Genomic DNA, 19,751 nt, shown 5'->3' on the forward strand with positions numbered 1-19,751 from the left:
CCCAGACTGAAGCTGGTTTTATAGTGCTAGCCCACTTAGATACCATGCCGCAGTGAAGCATGAATACCCCGCTCAGCACATTATACTGACTCCGAGCCGACCAGTCCTTGTCCATTAATGCCGAGCGCCAGGCAGGGACCAAAAAGTACCATATTTTAACGTCTTTTGGTATGACGCCGTCGGGGATCGAACCCGCGATCTTCCGTTTTCCGGGCGGACGCCCTAACCACTATTTTTAAGTCGTCATATACCTAATTATTACAAAAGCGGTCTGAAACCATTCTACAAGCTATATAAAAATAGATAAGGTAACAGTCACGTGTCACTTAATTCAAACTGAGAGAGTAAGCTAGTGAAAAGCAAAAACTTAACTCTTTCCTCGTAACATATATTTAACCAAGAACGTAATCAGAAACAACAAGTTTGTTCTGACCTGATCACATAAGAATTCAAACGACACCATTGCGTATATGAAAAGAATATGTATGTATGTATGTATGTATGTATGTATGTATGTATGTATGTATGTATGTATGTGTGTGTGTGTGTGTGTGTGTGTGCGTGCGTGCGTGCGTGCGTGCGTGCGTGCGTGCGTGCGTGTGTGTGTGTGAGTTTAGTTTTACGCCGCACTCAGCAATATTCCAGCTATATGGCGGCGGTCTGTTGATGATGGAGTCTGGACCAGGCAATCCAGTGATCAACAGCATGGGTATCGACCTGCGCAGTTGGGAGCCGATGACATATGTCAACCAAGCCAGCGAGTCTGACCACCCGATCCCGTTAGTCGCCTCTTTCGACAAGTATGGGTTACTGAAGGTTCCACAAGGGTACAATGTGCGAAGCCCTTTTCTGGTGTTCCCCGCCGTGATATTGCTGGATATTGTAGTTCTATAAACTACACTCAATCGTAAGCCTTCCAGATTGATCCTGTGTTTTTCGTAAGCAGAGACTGAATGGGTTGAAGTAATCCGCCACTTTTTCTATTGCACATAAGTGTATCACATCACAATTTATGGACGGGTCGGCTTTTTGACAAGCACTGGATTATCTGGTCCAGACTGGACTATTAAAGCCGGTGGTGATATGGTTCGAATATATGTCTGGGTGCAGCGTTGAACAACAACCCTTTCTATTGCAGCTACTACTGCGTGGACGTCATGGAACGGGTGGTCAGGGACACGATGGCCGACATGGAACAGAGGGTCACAGTGGTCAACATGGAACAGAGGGTCGCAGTGGTCAACATGGAACAGAGGGTCGCAGTGGCCGACATGGAACAGAGGGTCACGACGGTCGACATGGAACAGAGGGTCACGACGGTCGACATGGAACAGAGGGTCACGACGATCGACATGGAGCAGAGGGTCACAGTGGCCAACATGGAACAGAGGGTCGCAGTGGACGACATGGAACAGAGGGTCACGACTGCCGACTTGGAACAGAGGGTCACAGTGGCCGAGATGGAACGGAGGGTCAGGATGGCGGAGATTCGGATGATAACACGGAAGGAAAAGTACATATTTAATCCTAAGATATTAAAATTATGATGTAAGAACAGTGGAGATCGGGTTAATCCAATTAGAGCAACTGACTTAGTTCAAATGTGCCTCTGTTCATAAAGCACGGAACTGATATGTATATGCGAGGTGGTTGTAAAACCCCTCTAGCGCCCGTAGCCAGTTAACGTTGTATACTCACGAAGGCGGTAGGGTAGCCTAGAGGCTAAAGTGTTCGCTCGTCACGCCGATTTCCCACATGAGTACAATGTGTGGAGCCCATTCTTGGTGTTCCCCGCCATAATATTGCTGGATTATTGCTAAAATCAGCGTACAACTAATCTCACTTGATCAATGTCTATGATGCCAATTACTTGATATTAAGAGATCGCTAGAGTGTGGTTTAATGCGGCGTAATCATCAAACAGATGAATGATGTTCCAGTCATAATTGGCAGCCATGAATGTTTCTTCTATGCGTCAAGGTTTTAGAGTGACGTCGTTCTTTTACAAATCCTTACACATGTCAATTGCCAGGAGAAAATAGTTATCACATACATCTATAAGTTTGATTTTTTGTTTCTTTGTTATTTCTACAAACCATTATTTCTTGTCTTTGCAGGTAGCAAGAGGCACCAACACAGAATCAGCTGCCCTGACTTACATGTAAAGCCAGCTCAATGATCCAAATAAAAAGTGCAACATACAAGTGTCATGTTATGAATGTTCTATAACCCCAGGAGATTTACGTAAATGTTGTTGTCAGATACCCACTGCGAAAGGGAAATTTAATTCGATTTTTTAACCAAACACTTAACTGTCTCAGTAACCTGTAAAGTGGATACCAGAGTGGACTATGTCGTCTAACACCCATACAAGATCTATGCTTTAAGCAGGCTCTTTGGTACCATATCAGGAGCACTTGTTTCTGAATAACTGTCACTATCAAGAGTTCGAAAAAGGCCAACGTGCAAAATGCGGGAAGGACGAAGTTTTCATTTAACGTGGAAAGTAAATGTGATAAAATCTCTTTCCTATCCTCAGGAAAAATCTGCATTGTGCATTCCTTCTGAGTGAGTGAGTGAGTGAAGATTCCTGGTCATATCGGCAGTATTTCAGCCATATAGTGACTGAAACAAGTTATACATTAATAACACATAAACCGAGCATATACAAATCTGTGGACGAACTACACAATGGTGCAGGCCCTGTGCCAACCTTGCGCTAAGCGACCTACTCGACCTGAAGGTTAGAACACTAAGAAAATGACTGAACGAGCTGTTCCAGTGATGACCATCACGTTTTATGTGATAAAAGCATCACTATGTCAGGGAAGACCTGAAGCGAGTTGGTCGATTTTGAGATCGAGATAGGTCGAGTCAGGTATACTAAGTTTTTTAAAAATGTCAAAACCTTTTCGTAGGTAGAAAAAGGCCGAGTTTACTTGGAAATTAGGTTTTGCTGAAGGTCGAGCTGGCCTGACATGCCGATAAGTGTTCGGCTTCGAGTCGATCTGTACTCGACCATGAGTCGACCTGAAGTCGACCTATCTCGACCTCAACTCGACGTAACCGACTGCATGCCGGCCGCATTAATGGCCGCCATCTTCCCAGCAGATTCATCTGAGCCAAACTTGAGCCAAAGAGTGAACGTCCTTAGCAGATACATTCAGAATCATCCAGAATGCCGAAGGAACAAGGTCACAAGGGCAAGGGCAAGGCTCCTTCCAGGCAGGGCACCAGGAAGTCATACAAGAAGCGTCGGACTATCGCCTCTTCCGCAGATGGTATAGTGTATATTATTTGTTTGTATTTCACAGATGTCACTGTGTACTATTTGATACCATTGATGTATACTACGGAAATGTGTAAAATTGTTTTTGCTGGGTATGATGTGGACTGCGTAATGTTTCTTTAATATCGTGTGAATAGTAAAAACAAATCTGAGCATTTGTTTTACTTAGATCATGTTTAAACTTTCCTTTAACATTTTAAAATGAACCGAGTTTGGGTTTTTGAGGAGAAAGTGGAGACAGTTGTTGACCAGGCCGACCCAGAGTTTGAAGACAGAGAAACAGCTCATTCAACGCAAGACTTAGATGAGGTGAGCTCAGACGAAAGCATTCCTGTGTCATTTGGGACTTTTGGTATGTAGTGTAATCATCGTGGGAGTCAGTTTTGATCATGTTTATTTGTATATTTGCAATGTTTATTTCTTTTCCACAGGAGCGGGCCATGAACAGGATGAAAAGGAGACTGACGTCCGAGGAGGAAGACCATATGGTTGAATGGCTCAAGCAGAATCAGTTCTTGTACGACAAGGCTTCAGAGCTTTCCAAACTGACCAGCCAGAAACAGAAGATGTGGGCTGACAAGGAGCTGGGTGACCAAGGAAATTCGTATGCAGTACGGCAAATTCACCAAGAAAGTGAGTGATAAATTACTTAATTGACCATTACATGGATATGTGCTAGAAATATCATATATTTATACTTACTCACTAGAAATGTATATTTATATGTACTAGAAATGTGTAGTTATATATATATATGTACTAGAAATATATTTATATGTACCAGAAATATTATATTCCAATGAATGTCACTTGACGAGTAGTTCAAGAGTAGTGAAGAGTAGTTCTGAACATGCTATGCACACGGCCAGGCGTCAATGGATTAGAGACAGATTCCAGTTCCTGACACCCCTACTGCCTTACATTAGGAGTGGCAGGTAGGCACTTAACACTTAGTTTCTTAACTATAATAACTCAAGCGTAATTATACGTCAATTTAAACTCAGCATTTACAAACTTGTGGTGTGTAAAAAGGTGTTAGGAAAAATAAAACAAATAAACTGACATATATGTATATATATATGGTTACATCGAAGATGAATTTCTCCGCTAACTTGGGGGAACCAACTGCAAACTTTATGCAGATTACTTGTATGAGGATCATGCATCAAATCGCTAAAAGGCATATGCAAATATCGTTCATGTGAACAGCTGCGTTTTGCTGTAATGTTTTGTTAAGAATTCGCCAATTTTTACTGATTTTCATCATTTACTGAACTCACGACAATAATCTATTTAACGTTACGAATTGGTTTTACAATACATTAGTTCATGTGTAAACAGTACCTATAAACTGGATGGAATATTTGCAAAATCGAGTTTAGAAATTGTAAGGTTCATGCCGCCAGGAGATCCAAGGAGTTGTTGTCAGGTACCTCAGCATGGTTCTGAAGATGGTGAGTAAAGCCAAAATTTCTTTCTTAATATGTATACTTAATTAAATTGCATACATTATTTTGTAAAGAAATGTGAGAGTATTAACGTTGGACACATGAACGTGGTAACATCGCACATCCTGTTCATCCGCCAGTTGAAGCATGTGTCAGGCAGTCTGCAACTGCATTGTAAGCAGTCTTCGCTTCCGAGGCTCAACATGTTTACGTGAAGGTTCATGGTAGTGGTGTTACTATTTTGCAGTCCTCAAACTGAATGGATACCTGGTGAAAATTAACCCGGTAATTTATACAATTTGGAAACCAATGGTATACTCGGCAGATAAATGGAATTTCCGTCGAGCTCAGGTCAAATAGATGTCGGGCCGGTTGACTTAGGTCGAGATTAAAGTGGCACTGATCCAGAGCAATGTCCATGGACTAGTTGTTGCTTTTGTTATTGTTTTACTCCCTTGAGTACCCGGATGATATCCCAGAAATCTCGACTGGTTCATGACCTCTGCTGCGCCACCCGCAAGTACAATAGTATAAGTGTGGACTGATCAACAAAGATGAAATCATTTTTACTCGATAATATTTCCATCTTCATTATTTATTTATGATAACAAGTGAAAACATTTTGAAGTTGAACCATCTGCCAGTGGTAAAAAATGTTAGGACTGAAAAATAACGAAGTCAAATATACGTCTTTATATTTTGTCTTATAATTCAAATTAGTTTATTGTCATATCTGTATGCATTTTGAAACTTAATAACAAGCACACGATCTGCTGATACTTATAGTGAATTTATAACATCACTGTAATATGTAGACATTTTATAGATTGCCAGTTAAATCATATTTCACACACACGCCCGAAGTGCCACCTAGTGTATGTTGTCTGTCTCATTGCACTTCACGGCGAAAAAAAAAATTCTGTTGAATGCTACAACATGATCTCTAAACATAAATTTTTAACATAATTTTCAAGATTTTATATAAACAGTTGGTGCGCAGTTTATTACCATTAACCTTTCCAACATCATTCCATAGAGAAGCATGCCAACAATCAACTTCCTGTCTTTTTTTTATATTCCTTTACATAATTAATACAACGTTTAGAACCCAGTCATTATAAAGTAAAAATTCACAGTTGTATTGACATAACAACTTAAAAACTTCTTTTTTGCATCCCCCATAAGTGTATCCTTTTTTTATATGCGGATGCCTTAAATCTAAAAATATTACGAAAACATTCGACTTTTGTGAAACATCTACAGAGCACCAACCCATGTCCCCTCTTCTTGCATTTACTGGAGCATTCTTACCAATGCCAAGAAACATTCTACATGCCTTATTTGGAACTACTTGCACTTTTTTATACTTATTTATACCCCAAATACTCGCACCATACCACAATACAGGTTCAACAAGAGCATTATACAACTTTGTGAAAACATCATAAGACATACCCCAGCGTAAATAAACTTGTGTACAGTGCAGATAAAGCTCTACTGGCGAATTTAGACAAATTCCTTTACAGTAAGATACATATCCATATGCTCGTTCAAAAACACAAACTCAAATAACAGTAGAATGTATCATAAACGATTGTGTTATCGCCAGAAGTAAAACCAAAACATGGCTTGACAACAGATTTTTTTCTAAAATGAATGATTTTGGTTTTATCAAGATTTACAGTGAGACGTCATTTTTTACACCAAATATTCAGAACATGTAGCATCCTGTGGCAATAAAGGCAATGTCATCAGAATACAATAGACTACATGAAATGTCAGCATCAATGGATACACCATTAGAGTTATAGCAACAATGTCAGGCTGTTACCTTGTTCGAGGAATGTTTCCATCAACATATCCACATAAAGGAACGATATGCCATTCATCTGCAGCTGACATAGAATCCTGTTTCATGCCATGTGTCTTTTACAGTCTAATATGCGAAAACGTGATAAATCGTTTCAGGTTTTTCACATTGGTCTATAGTCATTGGTCACCCAAGATAGCACACCTGGCAACTAATTGCATAATATCCGCCATTCTTTAACAAAAGTAATTTAGTTAGCCAATAATGAGCATTCAATTGGCGGTTAATCCTTTGAATGAAGGATGTTGTTTTTACACAGGCACTTTACGGCAGGGTGTATTCAGTATAGGTGAGTAAATCCACATGCATAAACACTACATTTTGACAAATCCTCTGCGCAAGATAAAAGTAATTAATCAATCAGCGTGTTATCGGTTAATCCTTTGATCGATGTTTGTTTTTGTAACTTAGTTGATAATTCTTCTTGCTGCACTTCCATCCGCATATTACATAAGCTGTAATACATTTTCCACATAAGACCTTAATTTATAATGCTAAGTATTTACTCCAGATTCGAGAAATGCCAAATGGGAACCTTTGTCGGGTAATCTGAGTGGTGCTACCACTAATTATACGTGTTATAAATTCATTAACTGACCATCAAGTGAATGATGACAAATGCCATGTATAGGTTTATACCACCAAACACGGGCTACAGCAAGGGAGTAGTAATCGCTGTATTGCACGCAATTGTTTTGAGGATACAAATTGCGGAATTTCATTGTTGCATAAGAAATACATATAAGCATTTTCTATGTACTTGAGTTAAAAAAACGTAAATACCTATTTACCCAAGTAAATTTTCTATTTTTTCTAGCAATGGCAAAATGGCGTTGTTTAGTTTACAGATTCTAAGGAATCAAATGTGCTTTTTTTAATATAGGTAATAGACATCATATTTTCACATTACACGATTTTATATCGAGGTAAAAAACACATAAATAGGATTAAACTGGATCTGTCACTATACCACCCAGGCATTAGAAAATCCGAAAAGCCTACACTGATGGGATACTGTATTACAATCAGACAAGAATATACCTTGAATATAATAAATCACCTGGAATAGATAATGCCTTACTTGAATCCAATCGAGTATTGTGGAATCTTTCGACATTCAGGGCTATTGGAATAATTGTTTCAGTATATCAACACTGGGATTTAAACAATACCCAGAACAAATGATGTATCACTCCATGAAGCATTTCCAGCGAACTCTTACCGCAATCATTAGCGAAACACGTGTCTTCTTGGTGATACAATATATATATGAAATAAATAAATGAATCACAGGCAGGGTTTAGAAAGGGCTGTGTATCAACTAATAACATGTTCGGAGAGAACAAGCAATATACCTTGACAGTGTATTTGTTTCATAAATATTTAATCGTACACCAATTCATTTATATATAAATATATTATACTAGTACACATTATATACTCAGCAGCAAAACAAAACGTCAGTACGAATTCAAAACTAGATAGGCACTGTAATCAAATCATTACAGAAATTGACATAATTAGCGGATCAAAACCATTTTTTGTGTACAATATGTTGTCACATAAAGTAAATTTCAAGACATTACGTGACCGTTTGCAGTCCATTCAGACTCTCGACTTCAGTATCGAGTGTGGCCACCACGAGCGGCAATAACTGCAGTACAGCTTCTATGCATGGAGTGCACCAATCGATTGATAAAGGCCATTGGCACCTGGAACCACACTCTGAGAAAGGCCTGGCGCAATAAATCGACTGTGTTCGGCCTTGGTATGACATTAGTCAGTCTCCTCGGAATTTCATCCCAAAGATGTTCAATTGGGTTTAAATCAGGACTAAGGGCTGGTCACTGCATAATGTTGACACCGTTTTGCTGTAGGAAGTCCCGTGTAGCTCTGGCAGTATAGGCCCGGGCGTTATCATGCGGGGAAATGTTGTTCTGGTAACGTGCAAAATGTGGTATGACGTGGGGTCTGAGAGCTTGGTCGATGTAGCGCACCGCTGTGATGCCGCCTCCTCTCCCTGGACCAAGGTTCTGGAACACCACAGGACCCACTCTCTGGTTCAGGCCTATTCCACGCCATACCATGATGCTTGCACCTCCCCATGAGTATCTTTCAATAACACATTGGTCTGAGTAACGCTGGCCACGTCGTCGCCATATTCTTGTTCTGCCATCTGCAGTTGATACGCAGTACCGACTCTCATTTGTGAACAGAACAGTTCTCCATTGCCTGTATCGCCAGTTTTGGTGTTGTAGGGCAAACTTTAGACGTTCACGCCAATGACGAGAGGTGAAGATAGGTCCACGATAAGGTCTATGGCAATGGAGGTTCCCGCTGTTAAGACGTCGGCGTACTGTATCAGTACTGATTGGTCTTCCGTGTGTTCCCACTGTCTGGCGTGCTGTTTCGGATGCCTGCAGAAAGGACTTTGTACAGGCACAACATGGCGGTCTTGCCGTCTTGTGGTCACCCTTGGTCTGCCAGTACGGGGGCGATCATTTGTGATGTTGGTGGCCCGGAAACGTTGCTGCAGCCTGTAGATGGTCCGAACGTTGACCTGGAAGTGATTGGCAACGGCTTATGCAGTGTGGCCAGCTTCAAGTCTTTCTAGCGCCTGGTTCCTCTGAGCTGTCGTGAGTCGCGGCATCCTGCTGACGTTGTAATGTGAATGTTTCAACCAGGTTTGGGAATGCATTTTATAGGGCTGGTCTTTGTGAACAGCACGTGCAGCATGAAAAACATGGAGAACACCGTACCATCTCCGAGGTCAGGTTGCGTTTTTGAGACCATTTCCTGGGTTCCATTCTGAGTTTGGGAAGGAATGTCTTTGCTCAGGTAAAGTTAGAGATGTTGTCTAAAATATACAATCAAAACATTAAATGAGTTAACGGTTATCCGTTTCTGCGAAGGAAAATTTCAAACTGACGTTTCTTTTGCTGCTTAGTATATATGTATAACTTTGAATTTGACGAATCCTAATTTTATACCCTGAATAATGTAAAATCTACCGTAATATGTCTGAGTTTACTGTTACTCTCAGCAATGGACCATTTATAATTACAATCTTCAGTGTTAGAATATGTCCTCCTCAGGAGCCACTTTGAACCTGCCATTGGTTCAACCAATGGCAGACAGACGATTTTGTCTTGTACCACACGAACGTGACCATCTTGGCCTTGACAAGTGAAGAAGATTCTCCGCAAAGGCCAACTTCTACGTGGGGAGTCCACATCATTCACATCTGTCTTCTTTCCACTTTTGACGTTAACAGTTGGCAGCTACTCCCTTAACCATCCTCTCCAGAAGTGCCTGACCAGTTCCTGTAATCGTCCCCACCATTCTCACACGTTGAATGATGTCGTTTCGACGCACTGTCGCAGATTTTCTACCAACGTCTTAGTGCATCAGATGATTTAGTGTAATAGGTACATCATCTGGACAGTTAGCACATAGAGACGTGAGTAGGTGAGCATTGACGAGTGCTTCTGTAACAAAAGGTGCTAAAGTATATTCTTTATGCTTGACATTCAAAACACTCCCATAAGACGGGTTGAATATTCAAATGACCACTATTTACAGAGGAAGGTTTAGCAGTCACATCCAGTTTGTTAACAAGGTCTCATAGAAATACACAATGCCATTTAGAAAGTGGTCAAATGTAGCATATGTTATATTTGGGATTACACTTTCTATGAAAAGTATAGATTCTAGTACTTTTGTTGGATTGAGTCCCATCCGGGATTCGAACCCATACTCTCAGAGTCAGGCACCTAATCGCCAGCACACAAAGTCAAACGCCTAGACCACTCAGCCACCGCGGCTTCCACAGTGGACGCCTAGACCGCTCAGTACCTTATAATTATTGTCACCATGAGAGGGTACGCCAGTCCCATTTCTTTCAAAGTATTTTTATATCTACCATCGTTTTAATAGTAGAATATTTGTTATCCCTCGCCGCGCGTTTAGCGCGAAGCGGGGGATATAGTCTAAGGCTCCGTCCGTCCGTCCGTACGTACGAATTGGAATATCTTAAAGGTCACATGCAACGTAAAAAACAACTTTGCAGATTCTGATAACTTTCGGAATGGACTTACCGAAACAAATCATCGAAAGTGCAAATTCAACTTATAAAGTTGAAAAAAAGCCCGCGAAATCGGAGTTCAAACGATTCACTAATTTTCCCCCAGCGCTTGGGGGAAAAGTGGTCTCAACAGCTGGGCTGTGCTCATAGCACATGCGCAGTGAAATAGGTTCGCCCAGCTGGAAGCGAGTTGTCCGATAAATACTCGGTGAAGGCTTTAGAGTGAGCTATTTTTCTAATGTTTTGTTGATATTTCACAGGCGCGAGCTTTTTATATGTTATGACAGTAGATTTCTGATTTAACTGTTTATATAATTTCATTTGTCTATTTCACCACACGTTCTTCTTACCGAGTCACTTTCTCAGTTCGATACTTAAAAGCAATGTCGTTATTTAGCGTTGACAGAATTTCTAACTGTGATATAGATATGTCGTTGTCACAGACAAAACTCAATGTCTGTTTTTTTGACACCTCTGTGTCTGCCTGCCTGTCTGCTAATGACAATATTCAATACACAACTTCGATCACTGACCACATGCAATTTGAACTTAACACCTATCAGGCTATACACCATAAACAAAACGTATTGATTTATGGACCGAGTTCGGTCTCTGTCACATTATGTAATTACGCAGACAGGCAGGCGTGATACTTGTGAACATGAGATGTTATGGTGTCTGTTGATTGCAAAATGTTATGCACAAAAAATGAGCATGTATTTACAAAACCCAACTTCTCTATATATACACACACAATGAGCCGTGAAGGCATCTGCAAATGAATCAGCCGTTACACTTGAGTGCACACCCATCCGCTCTGACTGGGTTCGGTATCCCGGCTGCTTCGTTTCTAGGGAAGTAAACCCAAGTACAAAATATTGCACTTTGATTTGCGATCGTACGCTCTTAATTTTGTTTATATGATTTTTCATAATCAGCAATGTATATTATATGTCATGAATAAGTGATAATTGTGTTTTAATTATGTTTGATTTTTTGGTTGCATGTGACCTTTAAGAACCGTTCACCAGATTCTTTTCATATTTGGTACCTAGGTTCATCACAGTATAAGAAAGGTCCAAGTCAGGTTTGGTGACTGTAACGTTTTACCTGCATCTTAAGCTATCTGAAGAACCGTTCACTGGATTTTCTTCATATTTGCAACCAAGCTTTATCTAGGGAAGGCACAGGGCCCAGTCTATTTTGGTGACCTTCACTTAATTGTGAAGGTCACAGAGACACTTTGAGGATTTTAGCATGTTGAATTGCATGTTAAGATAGTCAGCAAGATATCGCAAAAAATATTCACTGGATTTTCTTTATATTTGACACCAAGCTTTATCTAGGACAGGCCCAGGGCCCAGTCAATTTACCTTTACATAATTTTCAGGGTCACGATGACACTTTGAAGAATTCAGCATGTTAACCTGAATTGTCAGCAAGATATTTCAAGAACGGTTCACTGGATTTTCTTCATAGACTTTCAAGACTTCCCTTGAATGTTTTTCAATAAGCAATTTCTTTAGTACTATTTTTGCATATTTCATACACTATGACATTCATGTCAAGGTCAAAGTCAGTCTTGAAAATATGTACGTGTTTGAACACTTAAAGAGCAAGATATCAAGAGAGGTTGACTGGTCATGTTTTTGTTGACATTTAACTTAAACTTTCATTACTTTATAAGTTTGATTTGATAATTTGCGGCGGGGGGTTATGTCACCTTAGTGACAATGCTTGTTCTTTTAATGTTCGGCTAATTTTCCCCATAATCGCCAACACCTGAAGGGATGGTGTAAATCCAGCTGGGTGTATTCAGGCAGCAAAATATCTGTAAGTCCCCATGGTCCATAGTATGTTGCCCATTGTTATTTTGTAGTGATACATTTTATTACAACATGCTGGTTTTAAACCAAATCTTTGATACTCTTGTATGTTTACTTATATTAATCTATAACTTGATTTAGTCACGATATGGCTGAAATACCGCCAAAGTGACTTTTTAACTCACTCACTCATTCACTTGTATGTTTACTGTCCTTTTACGACAGGTTTTGTTATGGTATAGATTTATTTAGGTTTAATGTATAGATATCGGTGGGGATAATTTAGCTCCATCAGAGAATGAGGTCTTAAGCATCTGAAGCATCATTGAGGTGCTTCCGGCTTAGAGTTGAACCCTAGCAGGCTATGCTTCTGGGGCAGACTGGCTAAAAAGATGTGATTGTTAAGATCGAAGACGTTGTGTTAAGGTGCTGCACATACATTGTTTTGGTCAATTGCACAATTATCTACGGGACTAGTGATGTGTTTTTGCTCACATAACAGTCACATAGTCATGTTCAACGACAAACGACACCATGCCAGCTGTTATAATCACATTGATTAACTGATAGTTATTATGGTTCAAAAAGTTTAAAGTTTTGAGTGGGGGTTTTGGCTTGCATCTCGCATCATGTATGTTCAATGACAACAGTGTTTTTAGCTGCACCCCCTTTGAGATAGCGCTTTTGGATTTACCTGCCCTTGGCTGGCTTGTTTATGTGTTTTGAGTTCCGGTGATGGCTTCTCATCTTGTGTTGTCAATGGCATTCCATAACGTTTTGAGAAGATATTGATGTAGCCTAGCTTGAACTGTGTAAGAGCTATGTACAAGATTTTTTTTCTTCATTATTCTAGTATATTTATATAGCGTACATATCCACGCAACTGGTGCATGCTCAAGGCGCTGGTATTTTTTCCCTCGATCACTGGATGTCAATCTCAACAGCACATCGTATTATCAATCTCACCCCCAACCCCCCCCACCCCCCTCGGGAGTATACTGCTCTTGCTGCCACTAGGCGCACCGAGTTATTGTGGCTTTCTCATCCTAACGAGGTACCCATTCACAGTTGGGTGGACTGGGACACATGGTCACAGTACTTTGTCCAAGTTCACTGCACGGTGTCTGCACGTATTCATGTGGCCACCATCTGGTCATATACCAACGGATTCGTGGGTTCTTTTAAGTGCACAGGGTTGTGTACTGTACACTACGGGTTGTGACAACACTGAAAGAGTCTGCACACAAACTTGACTCCAAGGTATTTACACCCGGTCACAGGTGGGCTCGATTCCGGCACCTCAACCTCGCTGGATCACTAGCCTAGCACCTTAGCCAGCTCGCCACCGCGCCCATACATGACGTAGAGGACTTCGGATTTATACACATCTGTCTGCCATCATCAAGTTTAGTAACGTTTCAAGACCGATTGTGCTTGTCTGTTCTAACTGATGTCATTGTATATCAATCAGTATTTCTGTTCTCACTGTGAATGTCAAGATTCTAGTGAGTAAATATTTTACATTGTGACCAAATATTTCAGCTTTGTGACTCAATTGCATTGTACTAAAAATCGGTATTATCATTCATTGTATCCTTGTTCATTGTTTATTCAATATATTATTGAATATTTTAGACTTGTCTGTGTTCTATATTGCTGGTTCAGAGGGGCCTCTTAAACCGTTTTACCATTTCCCATCAGAATTTGTCCCGTGAAATACGTATTGTTCCTGTAAGTACCTTGATGGATTAGACGGCCAGGATTGGTTGCTTTTATCTGGTCACAACAGCATATTCCATTAACTACATGGCATAGGTGTGTTGCTGATAATGGTGTGTCATCATAACATACATACGCTCGCACACACAAACACACACACACACACACACACACACGTTTTTGCTCGAATATATGTCGGGTGTAAACGTTTTGCGCCACATTTCGCACTATTTACGCATCATCACGGCGGTATCACATCACATGCTTCACACTTTGTAGCGAGTGAGTTAATATTTAACATCGACAATATTTCAGCCATATCGTGACAAGAACAAATTTGACTTTGAAATGGAATACGTGAATATTATAAAATCTGTCGTCAAAGGACAGTAAGACAAAGAGAATGACAGTTAAAATTAAAACTAGCATGTTAAGTTAAAAGTAATAGCTCTATCTGGTCAATACATAATATAAAAAAAGGCTATAAATCTCCAGGAACTGAAGGTAGATCACTATATTAGGGTCCATGGGGGCTTACAGTACTTTTGCTACCTGCATGCACCCTAGCTGGATTTACACCATTCCTTCAGCCATTGGTGGTTCTGATGAGATTTAGCCATAAATTAAATATCACATTAATACTGCGATTAAAAAGGTTGACAGATTTAAATTTTCTCAGGAGGACAATAATTTTAAAATGCGTTAATCCCCTTTGATGATACAGCCACTAACAATCTTAGTTACTTATTTAGTCTACCTTTTTAAAAATACCATTGTTCTGTTTACAAAACACCTTATTCAATATTTTTTCTAATAATTCAATTTCTCTTAAAGCGATACGCCTACTTTTACAAAAACACCCTGTGTCATACCTATTTTATAGAACCGCCTCCGTGGTGTAGTGGTTAGAGCGTCCGCCCCGAGAGCAGAAGGTCGCGGTTTAGATCCCCGACTGCGTCATACCAAAAGACGTTAAAATATGGTACTTGTTGGTCCCTGCCTGGCGTTCGGCATTAATGGGTACAACAAGGACTGGTCGGCTCGGAGTCAGTATAATGTGTGTGAGCTAGTGGGCTAGCACTATCAAACCAGTTTCAGTCTGGGCTAGTACAAGCAGCCGCACACATACACACGCATGCACGTCGTCATATGAGCGAAATATTCTCAAGCACGACGTTAAACCCAATTTTTACCTCACCTCACCTCACCTCACCTATTTGATAGGTTTTTTTTGCCATAAACACATGTTCCTCATGCAGGGGGAATCGCTCAGTGATCTCGTTTAGCGGACTTTTCTGAGACTAGGAAAGGGATAATGTCACTTGCACTTCCCACGTTAAACGAAAACTTCCCCTTTACCATTCTGGTTGCTTTTCCACATCATTAAACACGGGGTATGGAATCATATTTTTATTATTTTTATTGTTTTTAAAAAACATTGTGTAAACATTATAAAAAATCAACAAAAGACATTCAGGTTACGATTTACAAACAATCCGTGACATGAAGACCAAAACTTATTTAAGGCGCTGATATTGCACTCCTTTAGAGAAGAACACGTAGTTATTACACAGTAGTGTCTAATTTCATTCTGGAAAACATGAAAAGGTGGCACCCTGCCTTCTTCCAAAAATGAGGTTTTTAGAGATGATGATAATAATATTGAGTGTGTCATTATTTTTTGACATCATACTTGTCTTTTTGTTATTCTAATAATGATATGGACGAGCTCAGTGACAGTTATTCAGAAACAGTTATTCAGAAACACTTGCTCTTGATATGGTGCCAAAGAGCCTGCTTACAGCATAGATTTTGTATGGGTGTGGCCACTAGAAGGCATAGTCCACTCTGGTACCAATTTTACAGGTAGATAAGACAGTTCAAAAATCGAATTCAATGCCGTTTTTCTGAGTGGGTCTCTGACAACAACATTCACGTAAATCTCGTGGGGTTATAAAACATTGATAACATGACACTTATTTGTTGCACCTTTTATTTGAGCTGGCTTTACATGTGAGTCAGGACAGCTGCTTCCGTGTCGGTGCGTCTTGCAGCCTGCAACGGATAAGAAATAATGTTTTGCATAAATAACAAAGAAACAAAAGGTCAAACGTATAGATATATGTGATATATAGAGAATCTCACCAAAATGTCTACTGATATCAACTATATCATCACGAGCTGATAAGGTTACAAATATTTTTACTTTTATCAACGAGTGTTGTTATCATTGATATCGGGAGACACGAGGGTGAGATTCTATTTATCATCAATAACCACTCTTCATTATTTTTCAATGAAAACTGTACACCTCTGAACCCTGTACTACCATTAGACTTGTGGTGGTGGAATTGGGTTTAACGTCGTGCTGGAGAATATTTCGCTCGTGCATGCGTGTGTATGTGTATGTGCGGCTGCTTGTACTAGCCCAGACTGAAGCTGGTTATATAGTGCTAGCCCACTGAGATATCATGCCGCAGTGAAGCATGAATACCCCACTCAACCAACAAGTACCATATTTTAACGTCTTTTGGTATGACGCGGTCGGGCGGACGCTCTAACCACTACACCACGGAGGCGGTCACCATTAGACTTGCAGTGCGGCGATGTCATAGCATTGTGCCGTCATCAACTTCATGACGTCATGGCATTGTAAGGGCATTGTACAAAATCTACTGTTAAAACGATATCTCCTAGGATATATCGTATGATCTCACACAAGCAATATCTCCTGAGGAACACAGTTTTGGATGATTACTTTTTTACCATTCTATATCAGTTTCATATAATGGCAATTGACATGTGTAAGGATTTGTAAAAGAACGACGTCTTTCTAAATCGTTGACGCTGATTCCCTGGGGCAATAAGTTGAAGAATCATTCATGGCTGCTAATTATGTTTGGTGATTACTCCGGTGTATGGCATCATAAACATTGATCAAGTGAGATTAGTTTCCTTCCTATTTGCAATTTTCCTGCAATATCATGGTGGGGACACCAGAAATGGGATTCACACATTGTACACATGTGGGGAATCGGCGTGACGAGCGAACCCTTTAACCCCTAGGCTAACCTACCGCCCTCTTGAGTATACACCCTAAACTGGCTACGGGCGCTAGAGGGTTTTTTACAACCACCTCGCATAAACATTAGCCTTGAAACAGAGAAATGTGTAATAGATTCGACCTTGTGTATATTTGCAACTGACTTTGTTCGTGCTTGAGTTAGATGTACAAGGCTAAATATGGCTACCGGGAGACATAATAAAATTGCAAAGTACTTATTGTAATTTAAACAACATCGAAGATTTGTACCATGTCACCCTCATATGTCCATCCTCAAAGAACATTCGAAAGAAATACATGCCAAATAAACATTTAAATCGCCCTTCAGTACAACAATTTGTTCGCCTTAGGGCAACAGCAAACTATCAAGATTTAAAATCTGTATGTTATATTTCAAATATGCCTTCAAAGAAGAAATTAAATGTGAATCTTTTGTTTACTTGATCCTATACTGTACCATGTACACTTCGAGTATATGGGCCTATGGCCTTTCTTACAATAAACATTTGAATTATCAGTTTCGTGCTTGATGAACAGAGGCACATTTGAAGTCAGTTTTTTTTCTCTAATTGGATTATAATATTATATTATAATACTTACTTCTCCATCCGTGTTATCATCCGAATTTCGGCCATCCTGACCATCTGCTCCCTCTCCCCCACCCTGACCCTCTGCTCCCCTCCTCCAACCTGACCCTCTGCTCCCCTCCCCCACCCTGACCCTCTGCTCCCCCCCCCCACCCTGACCCTCTGCTCCCCTCCCCAACCCTGACCCTCTGCTCCCCCTCCTCCACCCTGACCCTCTGTTCCTTGTCGGCCACTGCGACCCTCTGTTCCATGTCGGCCACTGCGACCCTCTGTTCCTTGTCGGCCACTGCGACCCTCTGTTCCTTGTTGGCCACTGTGACCCTCTGTTCCATGTCGGCCATCGTGTTCCTGACCACCCGTTCCATGACGTCCACGCAGTAGTAGCTGCAGTAGAAAGGGTTGTTGTTCAACGCTGCACCCAGACATATATTCGAACCATATCACCACCGGCTTTAATAGTCAAGTCTGGACCAGACAATCCAGTGATTGCCAAAAACCCGATCCATCCATTTATTGTCATGTGAAACACTTATGTGCAATCAAAAAAGTGGCAGACAACTTCAACCCAGTCAGTCTCTGCTTCTGAAAAGCACACGATCTTGATGACTAATGCCTTTATCCAGAGTGAGTTATTTTTTTAGACCCATTCCAGCAATATCACGGCGGGGGACACCCGAAAAGGGCTTCACACATTGTACCCATATGGGGAGTCGAACCCGGGTCTTCGACGTGACGAGCGAACACTTGAACAACACCACCACGCCACTTTTATCCAAGTCTTAAGTGCACACATACAAACATGTTGTTTTAATAGATACGGACTGTTGTTGTTTGAATTCTTGTGTGATCTACCCGTGAAGGTCCAGGTTAGAATGTGCCTTCAGTAACCCATGCTTGTCGTAAGAGGCGACTAACGGCATCGGGTGGTCAGACTCGTTGACTTGGTTGACATATGTCCTCGGTTCCCAATTGCGCAGATCGATGCTCATGCTGTTGATCACTGGAATGTCTGGTCCAGACTCGATTATTTACAGTCCGCCGCCATATAGCTGGAGTATTGCTGAGTGTGGCGTAAAACTAAACTAACTCTCTCTTGTGTGATCAATTCAGAACAAAATTGTTGTTACTGATTATTTTGTTAAGAATATGCGACGAGGAAAGAATTAAGGTTTAGCTTATCACTCATTTACTCACTCAGTTTCAATTATGTGACACGAGACAGTTCACTTATCTATACTACCCATCAAAAGTTTAGACTCACTAAAAGAATTCACTATATGATATGTATATGTTTGTGGTTACATCGAAAATGAATTCTCCCCCAATTTTGGGGAACCAACTGCAAACCATATGCAGATGATTTGCATGAGGATCATGCATCAAATTGCTGCAAAGCATGTGTAAATATCGTGCATGTGAACAGCTGCGTTTTGGTGTAACGTTTTGTTAAAAATTCGCCAATTTTCACTGAGTTTCATCATTTATTGAACTCATGACAATAATCTTTTCAACGTTACGAATTTGTTTTAAAATACATCAGGTCATGTGTAAATAGTACCTTTAAACAGTATGGAATATTTTGCAAAATCTAGTTTGGAACAGCTGACTGAAGTTAGTGGATATATTTACACTAGTGAGTCTAAATTTTTGATGGGTAGTATATTTCTATATAGCTTCAGAATGCTTTCAGGCTGCTTTTGTAATAATTAGGTACATGACGACTTCAAATGATATCGTTAAAGACTTTACCCTATACTTAGAACCAACGTGTGAATATTGGGGAGGTTGGAGTAAACGACACTGGACATGCTGGATGTTCTGTTGTGAACAAAATATGTCCTTGTTCCTTCTTTTATTGGAACAA

General features: G+C 40.4%; 1 protein-coding gene and 1 long non-coding RNA gene across 2 annotated transcripts; one reads left to right on the top strand and one right to left on the bottom strand.

The window, feature by feature from the left end:
• The first annotated feature begins 1,144 nt into the window (after positions 1-1,144).
• Positions 1,145-2,201, top strand: LOC124268644. Its single transcript, XM_046703623.1, has 2 exons — positions 1,145-1,513; positions 2,118-2,201. The coding sequence occupies exons 1-2, from the start codon at positions 1,158-1,160 to the stop codon at positions 2,119-2,121; spliced, it is 360 nt and encodes a 119-aa protein (XP_046559579.1). The 5' UTR covers positions 1,145-1,157; the 3' UTR covers positions 2,122-2,201.
• A 2,397-nt stretch (positions 2,202-4,598) lies between these two features.
• Positions 4,599-19,546, bottom strand: LOC124268656. The gene is made up of 2 exons (XR_006896318.1): positions 19,446-19,546; positions 4,599-4,633 (listed from the first exon to the last, which is right to left on the bottom strand). It is a non-coding gene; the product is annotated as an uncharacterized LOC124268656 (long non-coding RNA).
• Positions 19,547-19,751: the final 205 nt, after the last annotated feature.

This window comes from Haliotis rubra, unplaced genomic scaffold (genome assembly GCF_003918875.1).
Source record: "Haliotis rubra isolate DU_JTF1 unplaced genomic scaffold, ASM391887v1 Scf101, whole genome shotgun sequence".
NCBI lineage: Eukaryota > Metazoa > Mollusca > Gastropoda > Lepetellida > Haliotidae > Haliotis > Haliotis rubra.